Here is an 18,386-nt window from a genome sequence, read left to right as displayed (position 1 = left end):
AGGAAGCTCGACGGAGAAGGTGTTCTGGTCTCAGTACGCTGAGGCCGGACACCCTGTGCCCTTGAGTGACCAGCTGAAGCAGCTGGTCGAGCTCCACAAGGCGGACGAACAGGCCCTGAAGGGCTTCATAGTTCGGCTGTGGCCTGGAGAGGCCCTGCCTGGGAGCTACTTCGGACTAGTGCAGCGGCTGGTGGAGGCTTGTCCAAGGCTCGAGGTCATCAAGCGCTCCGTCTGCATCGAAGGTGCCCATAGGGCCCTTGCCCGTGCAAAGGTGCACTGGGGTAAGCTGGACGGTGAGAAGCTTGTGAAGGACGGGCCGCCGCCGGGGAAGGAGCATCGCAAGCCCGAGAACTATTACAAGGATGTTCTTGCTGGTGCCCGCCTTGTGGCGGATGAATGTACCAAGGATGTAATTTTTGAATGAACTCGCTCGTGTTATCCTGTGCGCTGAAAACTTGTTCATATGCGCTAAGCAATGCTTGAATTTAAAATATTACTTTCTGTGCGGCCGTTTATCAAAAAATTGAGAGATGGCCAGTCGTCGGCTTCTGCCCCCATGCCACTAGTGCTGGGGTGTTCGGGATAAACCTGAGCGCTCTTTTTCCCATGATTGGGTCCGTCGAGGGAGGCGGTCAGCACAACGAACAAGGCAATCGGACTATAATGCTTGAACACTCTCACTTAGCCATAGAACTCTATAATTTTAAATTTTGGCGAAGCCCCTAGTATTCGGAAGACCGAGTTCGGGGCGCTATCCACGCCTTGGCCGGACAAAGCCGGTTCCTCACTCGAAGCGGCATAAGCCTTTAAGGACTCGAAAAACCTCTCGAACAGCGACCGGTCTCTCGCCTCATAATGACAGTCAGTTTTAGCTTTCTCCACTGAGGTGCTCGGCCCAGCTCAACTGGGGCACAATCGGAGTGGTTCTCCTAGTGCTACCTTAGCCGATATAGCGGAACGTAAGGCACCAAAACATAGGAGCCGGGCAAACCCAACTATTGACCCAAATCATGATTCGGAGCCGATGCATATAGTGCTATAAGTTCGGGGTGCCACACTTGTGAAAGTGGACGGACTTCTCACGCCATATTGATGGGTATTGAAGCCCCTGGCGTATTTTGCCGTACCACAGTGTACGGATGCAGCATGTTATTAATAAACATATATATAAAAAGAGGGTAATGCAAAAAATAGACAAAAAGCTCTGCATTGTTTATAGAAAGGCTGCTATGAAAGCGGAACGATACAAATAGTGCGATAAGCAAAATAAATTGGACTATTTAACATGTCCTGGCCAGGGGCAGGCCGCGGAATTGTATTAAAAAACAGGTATAGTGCTCGCAATAGAGACCACCTGGGAGTTCCATGATGCGGCGTGGCTTGTCTGCTTCCCTGGATCTTGCATCGTTTGTGCGGCAGTTGAATTGCCGAACGGGTCGTCCGAAGTATGGAGTCCTGAGAGTAAGAGAAAAAAAAGAAGGAATCCGGCAGCCCCTGGTGCGGTTTAAGCCGTATTTCGGGCGTGCCGTGATAGTGCCCCTTCCCCTGTGCCCATGGTATTTCAAGAGCGTAGTTATGTACGTGAAGCGCTGGTTTCTCTATATCGCGAGGGCTAGGGTTGGGGCCGCATTGCTACGCTAGCTCGGAACGTGCCAGGCGGTCTTGTTGTAGGGTACTCCGGGCGCGCTTGACAGTGTCCGGCTTTTTGAAGGCCGAACTGGAGAACTGCCTAGAGAGGCTGCTTTGTACTTCTGCTGCGAGCGCTGCCGTGTGCTCCTCCGTTCGGAGGGAGCGTTCAGTGTTCCCATTGACCGTGATTACTTCTCTAGGGCCTGGCATCTTGAGCTTGAGGTATGCATAGTGCGGTACCGCGTTGAATTTTGCGAATGTGGTTCACCCGAGCAGTGCGTGATAGCCACTACGGAACGGGACTATGTCGAAGATTAACTCCTCGCTTCGGAAGTTATCCGGAGATCCGAAGACCACTTCCAGTGTAACTGAGCCTGTATAGTTGGCTTCTACACCTGGTATGACGCCTTTAAAGGTCGTTTTGGTGGGCTTGATCCTCGAGGGATCTATGCCCATCTTTCGCACTGTATCCTGGTAAAGCAGGTTCAGGCTGCTGCCGCCGTCCATGAGGACTCTTTTGAGATGAAGTCCATCAATGATTGGGTCTAGAACCAATGCGGCGAAGCTGCCGTGACGGATGCTAGTGGGGTGGTCCCTTCGATCGAAGGTGATCGGGCAGGAGGACCATGGGTTGAACTTTGGGGCGACCGGCTCCATCGCATATACGTCCTGTAACGCACGCTTCCGCTCCCTCTTGGGGATGTGGGTTGCGTATATCATGTTCACCGTCCGCACTTGTGGGGGGAATCCCTTCTGTCCATTGTTGTTCGGCGGCCTGGGCTCCTCCTTGTCGTCGCTATGCAGCCCCTTGTCTTTGTTTTCGGCTCTTAACTTGCCTGCCTGCTTGAACACCCAACAATCCCTGTTGGTGTGATTGGCTGGCTTTTCGGGGGTGCCATGTATCTGGCATAAGCGGTCGAGTATTCGGTACAAACTGGACGGGCCCTGAGTTTTTCTTTTAAATGGCTGTTTCCGTTGACCAGATTTGTAGCCTCGGAATCCGGCATTAACTACCGTATCCTCGTTGCTATCATTGTTAACGTGGCGCTTTTGTTTGTTCCGGCGCGACCTGTCACTTTTGTCCTTGGTATTAGAATTACCAGTGTTCTTGGTTAAGTTGTTACTGCGAGCTAGCCAGCTGTCTTCTCCCGCGCAAAAGCAGGTCATGAGTGTCGTGAGGGCTGCCATAGATTTCGGCTTTTCCTGTCCCAGGTGCCGGGCCAGCCACTCGTCACGGATATTATGCTTGAAGGCCGCTAAGGCCTCTGCGTCCGGACAGTCGACTATCTGGTTTTTCTTTGTTAGGAACCGTGTCCAGAATTGCCTGGCCGATTCTTCTGGCTGCTGAATTATGTGGCTTAGGTCATCGGCGTCCGGTAGTCGCACATAAGTGCCCTGGAAGTTGTCAAGGAATGCGGCTTCCAGGTCCTCCCAAGAACCGATTGAGTTTGCTGGCAAGCTGTTAAGCCAATGCCGGGCCGGTCCCTTAAGTTTGAGTGGGAGGTATTTGATGGCGTGTAGATCATCGCCACGGGCTATGTGGATATGAAGGAGATAATCCTCGATCCATACCGCAGTATCTGTTGTGCCATCGTACGATTCGATGTTTACGGGTTTGAAACCCTCAGGGATTTTATGATCCATTACTTCATCTGTGAAGCATAGTGGGTGTGCGGCGCCTCTGTATTGGGCTATATCACGACGCAGCTCGAAGGAGCTTTGTCTGTTGAGTTTGGCCCGGCCGGATTCATTGTGTCCGGAGTGACGATCGCCGTCACGTGCCGTGGGGCGCCTGCGCGATCCGTAGATCGATCTTGTTTGCCTTGCCTTGTCCTCCAGGATGTCGCACAGGTCGGGCGCATTTTCCCATGCCTTAGTATGCTTGACGCGGTGCCGGGGCATGGCTTGAGTGGAGGGCCAAGAGGCCTCTCTGTCGCGGCCACGAGGTGGCCGGTCGGCCATGTCATGCGCTGGTGATGTAGGTGCTTCCTCCTCTAGTCGAGGTAGCAGCCTGCGGTTTGGGTAACTCTTGGAGGGGCGTTCGAGTTCATACTCTTCGGCCGCAAGGACTTCAGTCCATCTATCAGCTAGCAAATCTTGATCAGCTCTAAGATGTTGCCGCTTTTTCTTGAGGCTGCTTGCCGTGGCCATGAGCCTGCGTTTAAAACGCTCTTGTTCGGCAAGATCCTCTGGCACGACGAACTCGTCGTCGTCGAGGCTTGCCTTGTCTTCGGAGGGAGGCGTATAATTATCGTCCTCAACCTCTTGGTCCGCCGCCCTCTCGTGAGGGCTGGCTTCTCTGTCCTCCTGTGCCGAATTTTGCTGGAGGGGGTGTTCTTCGGTGCTATCCGGAGTAGTATTATCTCCCGTGCCAGAATCACCGTTTTTGCTTTGGTGGGATTTAGAGCGGCGCCGCTGACGCCGGCGCTTGGGCTGTTTCTTAGAGGTATCGTCCACCGCTGTTCCATCGCCATCTCCATCCTTTGGAGTGTCCACCATATATATGTCATATGATGAGGTGGCCTTCCAACGCCCTACAGGTGCTGGTTCTTGTTCGTCTCCTACATCGTCGTCCATGCCGTCGATGTCTTCGGAGTCGAAGTCAAGCATGTCGGTTAAGTCGTCGGCAGTGGCTACGAAGTGGGTGGTGGGTGGGTTTTGAATTTCTTCATCGTCCGTATCCCAACCTTGCTGACCGTAGTCCGACCAAGGCTCTCCTAATAAAGAGAGAGACTTTAGAGAATTCAGGATGTCGCCGAAGGGCGAGTGCTGAAAGATGTCCGTGGCGGTGAACTCCATTATCGGCGCCCAATCGGATTCGGGCGCGGGGGGCTCGGAGTTCGGAGAGGAATCCGGCTCCTCGGAGTCACGGGCCATGCGGAGTGCGAGGCTGGAGTTCGGCTCGATCGCCTCTGAGATCGCAGCCCCTGAGGCAGCGTCCAACCGCTGATCCTCGATTGGCGCAGTGGGCTCCGAATCAATGGTCGGAACCGATGCGTGTGCGGCCTCCAAGGCGCTGTTCGGCGGCAGAGCTATATCATGCCCATCGAGACAGTGCGGCACGCTTGGCTGTGGCTCGAATCCATCGAAGATCAAGTCCCCGCGGATGTCAGCCGTGTAGTTTAGGCTTCCAAACCTGACCTGATGGCCAGGGGCGTAACTTTCGATCTGCTCAAGGTGACCAAGCGAGTTGGCCCGCAGTGCGAAGCCGCCGAAGACGAAGATTTGTCCGGGGAGAAAAGTCTCGCCCTGGACTGCATCGTGGTTGATGATCGAAGAAGCCATCGGGCTTGAAAGCGACGACACAGAGGAACTCTCAATGAAAGCACCAATGTCGGTGTCAAAACCGGCAGATCTCGGGTAGGGGGTCCCGAACTGTGCGTCTAGGCCGGATGGTAACAGGAGACAAGGGACACAATGTTTTACCTAGGTTCGGGCCCTCTTGATGGAGGTAAAACCCTACGTCCTGCTTGATTAATATTGATGATATGGGTAGTATAAGAGTGGATCTACCACGAGATCAAGGAGGCTAAACCCTAAAAGCTAGCCTATGGTATGATTGTTGTATGATGAAGTTGTCCTACGGACTAAAACCCTCCGGTTTATATAGACACCGGAGAGGGTTAGGGTTACACAAAGTCGGTTACAATGGTAGGAGATCTTGAATATCCGCATCGCCAAGCTTGCCTTCCACGCCAAGGAAAGTCCCATCCGGACACGGGACGGAGTCTTCAATCTTGTATCTTCATAGTCCTGGAGTTCGGCTGAAGGTATAGTCCGGCTACCCGAACACCCCCTAATCCAGGACTCCCTCAGAAGGCGTTCGGACCAGTTTGTCGAACTCCTCCCCGCATTCGCCCTGTTGGCCAGAGGTGGGCTTTTGCTCGAAAGAGAGATGAAAATAATAAGGTAGTACGAGACAAAGCAAGGCTCGTCGCTCAAGGGTTCACTCAATGACCAGGTGTCGATTTTGAGGAGACTTATTCCCCATTCATGGATGGTGTTACCTTTAGATACTTGATCTCAATGGCAGTAAACATGGGCTTGAAAATGAAACTAATGGATGTTGTCACTGCTTACCTGTATGTTAACTTGGATTCGAACATATACATGAAGGTTCTAGAAGGTATCCCTGTTCCGAACCATGATAGAGCAAACAGGAGTCTATACAGTGTTCAACTTCAAAAGGCATTGTACGGACTCAGATAGTCTGGTAGAATGTGGTACAATCGCTTAAGTGATTTCCTTCATCAGAAGGGCTACATGAGCAATAAAGATTGCCCATGTGTTTTTATACGACGATCCTAAGATGGATTCTGTATAATCTCGGTGTACGTGGACGATTTAAACATAATCGGTACGCCTGAGGATATTGAGGAAGCGAGTTCCTACCTGATGTCGGAATTCGAGATGAAGGATTTGGGTAAAACCAAGTTCTGTCTAGGTCTGCAACTTGAACATTCCCCTGATGGGATTCTAGTGCACCAGTCGGCCTACACTCAGAAGGTGTTGGAAAGATTTGATTTTGATAAGGCATATCCTTCTATGACCCTGATGGTCGGAAGATCTTTACAGCCAGACAAGGACCCGTTCAGGCTAAAGGAAGAGGGGGAGGAAACTCTGGGACCAGAGGTTCCTTACCTGAGTGCAGTTGGAGCACTCATGTACCTCTCAAATTGTACACGGACAGACATTGCGTTCGCCGTCAGTTTTCTTGCTAGGTACAATTTTGAACCTACCAAGAGACATTGGAAAGGTGTCAAGGACATCTTCCATTACCTGCAAGGGACCAAAGATTTTGGTCTGTTTTATAAAAGAAGTCAAGACCTATCTATTATAGGCTATGCCGATGCTGGGTACCTTCCGGACCCGCATGATTGCAAATCACAGACTGGATATGTTTTCCTTTGTGGTGGAACTGCGTTTTCCTGGAAATCGTCCAAGCAAACTCTTGTGTTGACTTCCATGAACCACTCGGAAATCATGGCACTATTCGAAGCGTCAAAAGAGTGTGTATCGCTTGGGCGGATGATCGGCCACATTCAGCAGACATGTGGGTTGAACACCGTACAGACCCCTACCATTATCTATGAAGATAATGCTGCTTGTGTTCCACAAGTCCAAATGGGTTATGTGAAGAGTAACCTCACAAAGCATATTATTCTCAAGTTCTTCTATGCACATGAGCTGCAGCAGTTGAACAAGGTGGGAGTTTTGCATACTAAGTCCTGTGACAATCTTGCTGATATGTTCACTAAATCATTACCGGCATCAACTTAGAGAGGTGTGTGCGTGGAATCGGTATGATGAGACTTAGAGAGATGCAAGGTTCAGGGGGGGAACTTCACAAACTCGTCATTAAAATCTTGATAACGGTACTCAACTTGATGGTTGAGTGGATTGTACTCTTTTTCCCTTGAGTGAATTTATCTGATGTTTCTCACACGAGGTTTTTGACGAGGCAATTCGTGCAATACAACAACGTATATAGTGTGCTCTTTCTTCATATTTTTTCCCACTGGGTTTTTCAGAGTTTTGAGGCATGGATATACGGATAATTACCCAAGGGGGAGTGTTAGGAAACCGGGTCCACCACGAAGGGTGGCGGCGGCTATTGTGCGAGGCGCACGGGATAGCCCCTCCCGGTTCAACACTTTACATTAAGTGGGTACTTATCCCTTGACCCTTTACCCCTATATAAATAGACGAGGAGCAATCATTGTAACAGTTGATCATTGATTAATAAAGATAGCGGAAACACTAACGCCCACACGTGTGGGCGTTAGCCAACTAACCCACACACCTCCATCGCCATCCAGTCACTTATGCACGAATCTTGGCACGAAATGGGTGGTTTTGTGTGCCACGTAGGACACCTCATGTGTGTGGCATGTGTGAGAGTTCGCCCACACGCCGGTTTCCTCTCTGCGGTCAACGGTTGCCACTCGGGGGCGTGCGGTGGAACTGCTCGGTGCCCGCACGCCACGCCCGCCTGTGGTTGCCGTCAACCACATCTCGCACTTCGTCCCCCTCCCCTCGCGGTTCCATTTACTCGCTCCACTTCATTACTCTCCCAACCACATAATAGTTCAGTCGATTGGAGGAGAAGCCGAGAGGAGAAGGCGGCAGCGGAGGCGGAAGAGTCGACGGCATTCGCGACTGTCGGTGGGGCTCGCCAGACCGGAGCATCTTCGCCGGAGTGCCCCGCAGATTGAAGGTAATGCTCCTCCCCACGCTCACATTCCTTGCACGCATTCCCTCTCCCCCATCTGTGGCCAATTTTCCGCTCAAGATTCACCGAGATTCCGGCGGATTCGCGGTGCTCCGGCGTTCCCGTCGGCGGCGGAGTCCCGTGCTTGCCATTTTTGGTGGCATTGCGCAGTTTTCGTCGCCACCGCGGTGGCAGTCATGCCGGTGTGGCTCGGCCTGTCCGCAGCCACATCCTGGTTCTGCCTTGCAATTGAGCCGGCGTTTGTGCATATGTTAGTTTATGAATTGTCTCGAATTGCTATTTGCGATCAGTGGAGGAAGTTTTTCGGTGTTCAATTTCAGGTTATGATAGTTGCCAATGAACCCTAGATCTAGGTAGTTGTATTTCAAAGTGTAGTATAAAGGCAGCCATGGCAGTTTCAGCAACTATTTGCACTGGATGGCAACTAATTTCCTGATCAACTGTATCAGTTGCCACAGATATGCTTTTCATGTGGCAACTAATTTTGTGATCACACTATGTCTGTTGTCATGTTGTAGGCAGGATAATGTGGCAAATTCACTGTACCATAGACTCATTTTTTCCACATGGCAGTTTCAGCAACTATTGTGCACTGGATGGCAACTAATTTCCTGATCAATTGTGTCAGTCGCCACAGATATGCTTTTTCATGTGGCAACTAATTTTGTGATCACACTATGTCTGTTGCCATGCTGTAGGCAGGATAATGTGGCAAATTCACTGTACCATAGACTCATTTTTGTGTTTTGCCATGCTGACTTGTGATATCTGAACATATTTGGCTGTATTACATGGCAACTCATTTTTAATATGAGGACAGTGTTTGAATTGCCACATTACAGTGTGTTTAGTGGATGTTTTCAGCACTTTTTGAATTGTCTTGCATTTTAACATGGCAATTTCAACCTAGGACATTTGCCTGTGAACATATGGCAACTCATTTTTATATGAGGGCAGCGTGTGAGTTGCCACATTATTTGTTTGTGCAGTTTGAAGATGTGTGCCTTTCTCTGTACTTTCTTGTGCTAACATGGCAACTTGAACATTTGTGTAAGTGCCTTATGTTCTGTACATTTTTCAAATGAAGCCAATGTGTTTAGTTGCCACATTTCTTGTTGGACAATCATAGGGGGTGTGGGTGTTCCTATGATATTTTCCTAATCGTTTTGCCACTTTCATTTGAGCCCATGTGGCAAGTACATTCTGTTAGGTGGCAACTGCTTCCTTCATAAGTTCATTTCACCCTGACATTTTGTTCTATTCTTACCTTAGCACAATGGCTCGCGGCGCTCATCAAGACGATGATGATGATTTCATGGAGTTACCGCAATAGAATCACGCAACTGGACAGACAAAAGATGGCGATGAGGTAACTTTCCACCCCCCATATGTTTTTGAATGTCACATTGAGTTTGCAATCGTCTGTTAGGAACTAAATTTTCATGATACTGAAACATGGCAACAAATCATCATTTGTCTGTTATGCAGAAGAAGAAACGTTGTCGCAATAGGGCTTCGCAAGAACGCCTGACTATACTGACTGAGGGCTTTACTGACGAGCAGAAGGGAGCTGCTGCTGAGATGGGGATGCAGGCTCTGATGGATGTTCGGTGCAAGAACCTATTGAACCCTGTATGCGACTGGCTCGGTGAGACTTACGATCCTGCCTCTAGGGAATTTGTGATTCCAGGACGTGGAAGACAGTCGTTGGACGAGGAATCCGTGTTCTACACTATGGGTGTGCCCCGTGGAGAAATCAAAGTCCCATATGAGGTCAATAATAAGAATGAGGAAACGTTGTTTGCCAGTTTGTTTCCTGGGATGGCATCCATGCCGAACACGACTGTGCTGGCAACTTCGCTGGAGGGCATGAAAACTCATGGCGAGGTTTTTAAGATGAAGCTCCTAATGTACCTGATATCAGTTGTTTTTGCACCTACCACTTCTCTTCGCCCAAGCAACAAGTGCTTCCCCATCCTGGTGAATGATCTATCTCTACTCCTTTCTTCCTTCAATCTGTTGACTCTGATGTCGTCTGTAAGCTAGTCATTGCCAGTTTTTTGATGTTTTCCTCATTTTTGAATGCTGACGCGGCAACTTCTTGTCCTGAAATTTGTGTCGTGCAGGCGAAGATGAAAGACGTGAAAAACATGAATTGGTGTAAATTCATCGCGGACTTCCTACATGACGCATTCTCAAACAAGATGTTCCAGAAGGGTTGTCGACTCCATTTAATGGTATTTTTTGCCTACTCCTTTGCAAACACTCTTACCATGTTGAATGTTTTCCCAAATGAAACATGTGTGCTGTTGATTAGTGTGAACCGTACAACATCATGCATCGCAACCCGTTTTGTTTTTCATTTGTTTTTATGTGATTTTCTTTACGTGTGAAGGCGACTTCTGTTTGATCCATGGCATCTGTGGTTGCTGCCTTCAAGGCAATAGCATTTTTCAACAGCACACACACAAAAGATGTTCATTTCATACATCCACTCTCTGTTTATACAATATGCATGGCAATCATGATGTTGACCTTCTGGCAAGTATCATTATAACAGGGTGGCAACTGCCAACACAACATGTGGCAACTAACACAGATAGATGGCAACTCTTTATTTCTTTCATCCCATTCAACTTGCTGACTGAAGGAATATGCATTAGCTACTTTTTTTCAACATAGGATGATGACAACTGACATATTTTTCTTTCAAATTGTGTACACCAGCTCATGTACGTGGATCATCTTGATCTGTCCACCGTTGATTTTACTGGGATAGGAGGCCCGCCGCCTCCACATAAGTTTGCTGTCTTGGCATGGACGTACAATGTTGTCAAGGCTGTGCTCGCCGCAGACAAGATAACTGATACGAAATATGGGAAACTACAGGTTAGTTCTGCCTCCTTTCTTTTTGCACGGCATTTTTCAATTTTCGATGCTGCATAACATATGAAAAAATACCCCCTACGACAACCATTTGAGGCTAACAAGAGATGAATACCTTGTTAGCCATGACTGTCTACGCATGCCACCCATGTTTGACGCCACATGGCAACTCTGCCATCCGTGTTGAAACTTCTATTATCTCCCTCTTTTTTGCAATACATGAACCGTTAGTTAGTGTTCCTTATTCTCTTTCTTACATCCTAGCTATTTTTCATGATTTCCAGCTGATGGCCAAGCATGCTATAGACTACAGCATGTTTGGTGGGCCTCAAAACTTTGGCAAGTGGATGGACGTGCACTCAGCTCTGTCTTGTCCTGTTGAGGTAATCAAGGATTTTTATTTTTGTTTTTTCAAGTTGTTTTTCTCTTTATTATTCTTTTTTGATATATCTCTATGGTTGTTTTGGTTTATTTTGATCTTGTGCACGTGCCTCTAATATGGTTTGTTAATGTTACTTTCTTGTTTCGTGCACAGGCGAGGGCACCTATTGAGCATCTAATTGGGAAGTTTGCTTCCGGAATGACCGGCTTGCTCGGGAAGTTGGTTGAGGGTTGGACGTCCCTTAATGGCTCGGACAGCGATGCGGTTGCGAGGCAGTTCACTCCATTCGTTGCAGAACGGACACATCGGCCAACCAGTTGTCGTGGCCGGTACGACTACAACAGCTCCTAGGAGCTTCCTGACATGCAAGATGATCTAGATGGAGATGCTGGTCTCGACAAGGATGATGATGATGACATGGAGAACGTGCAACATGAACCCGATGATGATGAAGATGTTGAAGTTCGTGCAGGCGGTAAGAAAGACAAGGCTGCACCAGATGCCCCCCCCACCGGAGAAAGTCAAAGACCAGATAGTTGCGAGAGACAAGGGGGTGTCGCCCTCAAAGAGGGGTAGGGCTCTGCTGGCAAGAGGTCTAAGACCGATCCCTTAGCTGCTAGGAGGAGGTTCGACATCTATTTACTGTTTTGTTTGTCTCTCCTTTTTAAAAGACCGACCCTTTTTTCATTTGTTTGCTGAGTGTCGCAACGATTTTCGTGTCTGACACTTGGTACCTTTTTTGCCATCTCTTTATATGTGCAGTGAGGCGACAACTGGTGGACGAGCAGTTATAAAGAAACAAGCCCCAACGCCAACCCGTGTTTCTGCCCGATTAAACAAGGGTGCCACCATTGCTGGTGACACCCCTTCCATTAGGTCGTCTCCTCGTACGTCGACGTCCAACACCGAGGATCATGTCGTGTTGGTAGACGTGAGGAAGACAGTCAAGAAGTAGGTTATCCCTGTTTTTCATTGTCATAGTGCTACATTTTTGCCTGATGCATTGTACATAATATACACCTTTTTAGTGGCAACTGCTGTTTTCTCATGATCTTTTTTTACTGCATGGCAACTTCTGTTTGTTCTGCATGGCAACTGCTAGCTAGGCCACATGGCAATTCTTATTCCACTTACATGGCAACTGCTAGCTAGGCCACATGGCAATTCTTATTCCCCTTACATGGCAATTCTTATTCTACATTGTCTTGTGTGCTCACCCATACCTAGTTCTGAAATGGTAGCTCTAACACATCACACATTTTTTCATTTTTACAAGATGGCTACCATGGAAACTATTTTTCTTCATTTTTAACACTGTTCATGTGCTTTTTTTGCGGGGTGAAGAAGACTACCACACGCGTGACCAAGCAGAGCCCCAGAGACCCACTCGAACGCATTCACTCGAAGCTGTCGATAGGTGGCAACTCAAATGTTCATGAGGTGTCAGTCGACAAGACAGCTGCTGCACCATCCACTGTTCCCACTAGATGCAAGCGGCCGACCATCCACGCCGGTTGCAGATGTGCAGGCTACAACAACAGGCATCCGCACATTTGGGAGTGATGAGTCAGTATCTGCCAGGACTGCTGAGATATTGCCCACTCTGCTGGCAATGAAGGATGCTGCTGTAAGCCATGCCACCCGATCAGCAAGTGTTGAAGTGGACGCCCCCGAGATCAACCTAAGCAAGGAAGATTCCCGCTCATCTAATACGGATTCCAAGCGCGTGAGTGGTGGCACTTCTGGGTCCACGAAAGAAGGGGCTGAGGCGGCAATTCAGAATGATATGCCATCCACAGGTGAGAGTCTTGGCACAACAGCTCCAGCTTCTGGTGGTCCAGAGGTTGCTAAGGCGACCGTTTCGCGAGCTGGTCTTCCACCTAGGCGTCGTAGCCCCCGCAAGCAAACTGCAGACATACCCAACACGCCAGCTGTAGCTAGGAGCAGCAGAGATGACTCTGGTTATGTGCTTGCATCCACACTGTTCCCACCACATGCCAAAAGCAACATTATGGAGAAAACGGAAGACCGTAGTACAACTGACATAGGTGGCAAGCCGGGCATGACTGACGGAGGTGAACGTCCGGAGCAGACTGCGTCTTTACCCGCTGTGGAGGACCCCAGCTTAAATATGCGCACTTCTAAGCTCCTAGTCAACATTGGTGTCCCCTACAGTCCAAACAAGAAGATTGGCAAGAAAGTTGTGACTGATACCGCTGACAACACGCCCCACCCTACCAATAAGCCTGATGATTCTGCAGCAGACGAGGCAGAAATGTTTTTGATCTTTCACCCCTAGATTCTGCCCAACAAGTTGTTCGTGGTCCGGCTAGTAGGCAGGAGAGGAACCCAATGGCATTCACCCCACCGAGCTTTAGCCTTGGCATCATTCAAGATGTACCAGTGGTGCACGATCCTATGCCAGTTGCCTTTGCTTTCCCGGCAGGCATGGCCCCAATGATGGCGCAGCCAATGCCTGAGGGCAGGAAGGCTGTGAAAGGTACATTGTGGAAGGTACATTTTTCTGCGTTTATCATTTTATTGTACACATTTTTTTAGTCTGAATTTTGTCCCAAGATTTTGTTGGCTTCTCACTGTTGATGGCAAATGTTATCTGATGAACATGGCAACTGGATTTGCTACACTACGTCACCTATATTTTGTTGCCATGTTGCATTTTCCATTCGGCAAGCACATGGCAACTGGAGTTGATACAACATGGCAACTACAGTTTAACCCACATGGCAACTGTAGTTGTTGCCACATGGCAACTCCAGTGCATTACACCTGGCAATTGTAGTTGCCTCCACATGGAAACTCCCTACTTTTTGCACCTACATTTCACATTCTACACCCTTTCTTTGCACAATTAACTTGATTTATTTCCCAGGTATCCTAACCCACTTTTTTTATCATTGCAGCCACCCCTGAGGAGATTACGCCGTCGCTTGATGAAGCTTACCGTAGGATTGAGGAGGAAGCATTGAAAAGTAGGTCGTCACGGGGTCAGGGGCAATCAAGTTCTAACATGCCTACTGAGTCAGTATCTGAGCATACCATTAGAAGTGCCACCCCTGGTTTTGTGAGGCAGCATAGGGTAATTCACGCACCACCCGCGGATGACTATGAGCTAGAAGTCAAGGCCACAAAGGATCAGAACCAGCTATACGATATTGTCAAGCGCTTTGGAAATGCGAGGCCCAACAGCAAGTACATGAAGGAGCTGAAAGCGTAATGATCACACCGCATAACCCCTCATTTGCTTTCTTCTTTACTTTTCTTCCTTTTTGCTATTCTATAGATGCTCTGTTTATGATTTATTTCTTTTTTTACTTAGTAGACATGATTCTTTCATGTTATATCATTTTCATACAGCTCATGTTTGGACAGAACCAAGATCATACAATGCGATGCGACGTACGTTGACCTAAGTGATCTTGCCGAGTCCGTGAGGAAACTTGGCAAAATTTCGAAGAATGTAGTTGCGTGTGGGATTGACTTCATCAACGGGCATATGGATATGTCTCCCGAAAAAATGATCATGCAGTACAACGTGACCTGCAAAATATGGGATGGTGACTTCCACCACAAAATCCTGAGGAAGCATTTTGCTGCGCATGGTGATTTCAAGCTCACAATGAAGAAATGTGTGAGTGTTCCCTCCTTGTTTGCACATATTTTTTGTCCCATGCTATGCTTTGTCAGTAGCTATGCTTTCACATGCGGGCTACATACAGCTTTTTGTGATAGATGTTTCATGTGGCAACAGCTGCCATGTAAAATAAGTTTGACTGTTTTTTAATACAACTTATGTGGCAATTTCAATTAAAATAGTTGGCAACTTGTTCATACATGGATGGGAACTTCTTTTAATTAAACATGGCAAATACACATTCTTTGCGGGCGCATTTTATGGACACTCGCTGGTCTGTCATTCATGCAACTCTCATTGCATTCGGCAATATCTTTACACATCATTTTTCAAACTACATCATTTCTATTTTTGATGTGAACTCTGCTTTTTCTTTCATTTATTTTACTTGTAGGTCATGTTCCCCATGTTCCAGGAACTTGCACCAGACAACCCAGATGACAAGTGTGGTCACCACTACGCGATTTGCCTTGACCTGAAGAACCAACGTTTTGAGGTGCTTGATTCAATGTGTTTAGGAGATGATGCAGACCTTACTACACACGCTGAATTCTTCATCAACAACCTCAAAGAGACATGGAACTGTCACTATGAAAACTCAAGGGTCCAGATCGGTCATTTTCCAATCGAGTATGTCGCGACTACGAAGCAGGGAAACCAGTAATTACCCTTTTTTTCATGTGCCGTCATCACCAACCGTAAACCTTTTTTGACACCTATGCATTGAAGTTTAGGATTTTTTTCTTGTTCTCTTGAGTTGACCTGATTCTTTTCTTTTTTATAGGTACGACTGCGGCTTTCACATGCTGGAATACCTTGCAAAGTAGGAAGGCCGACGGGTCCCTGTCGTCACAGCTGCAATGATCGTTGAGCTCCATAAAATATACACATGGAACTGGTTGATGAATGAAGATTTCAACACGTGGCCCAACACACGAGAGTTCATAGAGGAAGCTGTCAAGAAAGCCAACAAGAACTACAAGTGATCACGTGCTGCTCCATACCGAACTGGTACTACCCTACATTCTGTTGCCGAGGAATGTAAGGTATTACCTTGTTCTTTCAAAACTATGTTCGTGTACTATGTTATGACTGCATCTCCCTGTAGCCTATTATATAGTGGTGGCGTGTGAGCGACATTGAATATTTTTGTAATATATGTGTGGATGTGAACCTACTTAGGTGTGACAGCAGATACGTTTATGTTTTTCAGTATTATTATGTGTTCGTGGTTGGTAGTACCAGTTTGGTGTTTTGAATGCGTCTATGATGTCTGAAAACATGGCAAATGTAGTTGATCAGACACGGTTAGTGAAAGTTTTCGTCCTTTTTCGTTTGGCTTTTGTTCTTTTTGCATTGCTAACTGTATCAGTTAGCATGGTAGTTCATAAGCAGCCGAAACCTTGCTTTTTTTGCACGCGATCGTTCCAACTTGTTTTTCATAGTTTGCACACAATACAGTACGTGTGGACTAAAATGCGTTGACTAAAAACAGAAATCTACGCGATAGCAGATTTCAGTATAAATAACATGGCATATTCAGTAGAATTAACATGGCAGATTCAGTGCAAAAGGAATGGCAGATTCAGTGAAACGGGCATGGCAAATTCAGTACCACACATGGGGCAACTGCATTCATTCATTCATTGAATTTCCCTTGAAATTATGATGCCTCTCCAGAGTCATTCTCCCATTTTAAAAATTTAGAATTGCTACCTCTTGAGCACTTGCGTTGGTTTTCCCTTGAAGAGGAAAGGGTGATGCAGCAGAGTAGCGTAAGTATTTCCCTCAGTTTTTGAGAACCAAGGTATCAATACAGTAGGAGGCCACGCACGAGTCCCTCGTATCTACATAAACAAATAAATCGTCGCAACCAACGCGATAAGGGGTTGTCAATCCCTACACGGTCACTTACGAGAGTGAGATCTGATAGATATGATAAGATAATATTTTTGGTGTTTTTATGATAAAGATGCAAAGTAAAATAAAAGGCAATAAAAATAACTAAGTATTGGAAGATTAATATGATGGAAGATAGACCCGGGGCCATAGGTTTCACTAGTGGCTTCTCTCGAGAGCATAAGTATTCACGGTGGGTAAACAAATTACTGTTGAGCAATTGACAGAATTGAGCATAGTTATGAGAATATCTAGGTATGATCATGTATATAGGCATCACGTCCGAGACAAGTAGACCGACTCCTGCCTGCATCTACTACTATTACTCCACACATCGACCACTATCCAGCATGCATCTAGAGTATTAAGTTCAAGAGAACAGAGTAACGCTTTAAGCAAGATGACATGATGTAGAGGGATAAACTCATGCAATATGAAATAAACCGCATCTTGTTATCCTCGATGGCAACAATACAATACGTGCCTTGCTGCCCCTACTGTCACTGGGAAAGGACACCGCAAGATTGAACCCAAAGCTAAGCACTTCTCCCATTGCAAGAAAGATCAATCTAGTAGGCCAAACCAAACTGATAATTCAAAGAGACTTGCAAAGATAACCAATCATACATAAAAGAATTCAGAGGAGATTCAAATTTGTTCATAGATAAACTTGATCATAAACCCACAATTCATCGGTCTCAACAAACACACCGCAAAAGAAGATTACATCGAATCGATCTCCACAAGAGAGGGGGAGAACTTTGTATTGAGATCCAAAAAGAGAGAAGAAGCCATCTAGCTAATAACTATGGACCCGTAGGTCTGAGGTAAACTACTCACACTTCATCGGAAGGGCTATGGTGTTATGTAGAAGCCCTTCGTGATCAATGCCCCCTCCGTCGGAGCTCCGGAACAGGCCCCAAGATGGGATCTTATGGATACAGAAAGTTACGGCGTTGGAATTAGGGTTTTGGCTCAGTATCTGGTAGTTTGGGGGTACATAGGTATATATAGGAGGAATGAGTACGTCGGTGGAGCAACAGGGGGGGCCACGAGGGTGGAGGGCGCGCCCAGGGGGGTAGGCGCACCCCGCTACCTCGTGGCCTCCTGGTTGATGTCTTGACGTAGGGTCCAAGTCCTCTGGATCATGTTTTTTTTTTCCGAAAATCACGTTTCGAAGGTTTCATTCCGTTTGGACTCTGTTTGATATTCTTTTTCTGTGAAACCCTAAAATAGTCAAAAAAATAGTAATTCTGGGCTGGGCCTCCGGTTAATAGCTTAGTATCAAAAATAATATAAAATTGTATAATAAAGCCCAATAATGTCCAAAACAGAATATAATATAGCATGGAACAATCAAAAATTATAGATACGCTAGAGACATATCAAGCATCCCCAAGCTTAATTCCTACTCGTCCTCGAGTAGGTAAATGATAAAAACAGAATTTTTGATGTGGAATGCTACTTGGCATAATTTCAATGCAATTCTCTTAATTGTGGTATGAATATTCAGATCCGGAAGATTCAAGACAAAAGTTTAATATTGACATAGAAATAATAATACTTCAAGCATACTAACTAAGCAATTATGTCTCTTCAAAATAACATGGCCAAAGAAAGTTATCCCTACAAAATCATATAGTCTGGCTATGCTCCATCTTCACCACACAAAGTATTCAAATCATGCACAACCCCGATCACAAGCC

At 47.0% G+C, this 18,386-nt stretch overlaps 1 protein-coding gene and 1 pseudogene across 1 annotated transcript; both read left to right on the top strand.

Annotated features, from left to right (window-relative positions):
• The first annotated feature begins 9,682 nt into the window (after positions 1-9,682).
• On the top strand, positions 9,683-11,480 carry LOC147975587 (uncharacterized). Its single transcript, XM_087520498.1, has 5 exons — positions 9,683-9,841; positions 9,988-10,098; positions 10,589-10,801; positions 11,032-11,130; positions 11,283-11,480. Exons 1-5 carry the CDS (start codon positions 9,683-9,685, stop codon positions 11,478-11,480), a joined length of 780 nt encoding a protein of 259 aa, XP_087376624.1.
• Positions 11,481-11,492: 12 nt separating this feature from the next.
• Positions 11,493-15,260, top strand: LOC147975586 (uncharacterized; annotated as a pseudogene).
• The last annotated feature ends 3,126 nt before the right edge of the window (positions 15,261-18,386 follow it).

The sequence above is a fragment of the Triticum urartu genome, chromosome 4A (assembly GCF_056163025.1).
Source record: "Triticum urartu cultivar PI428250 chromosome 4A, HENAU_Tu73, whole genome shotgun sequence".
Lineage (NCBI taxonomy): Eukaryota > Viridiplantae > Streptophyta > Magnoliopsida > Poales > Poaceae > Triticum > Triticum urartu.
This window is presented reverse-complemented; position numbering and strand designations above follow the sequence as displayed.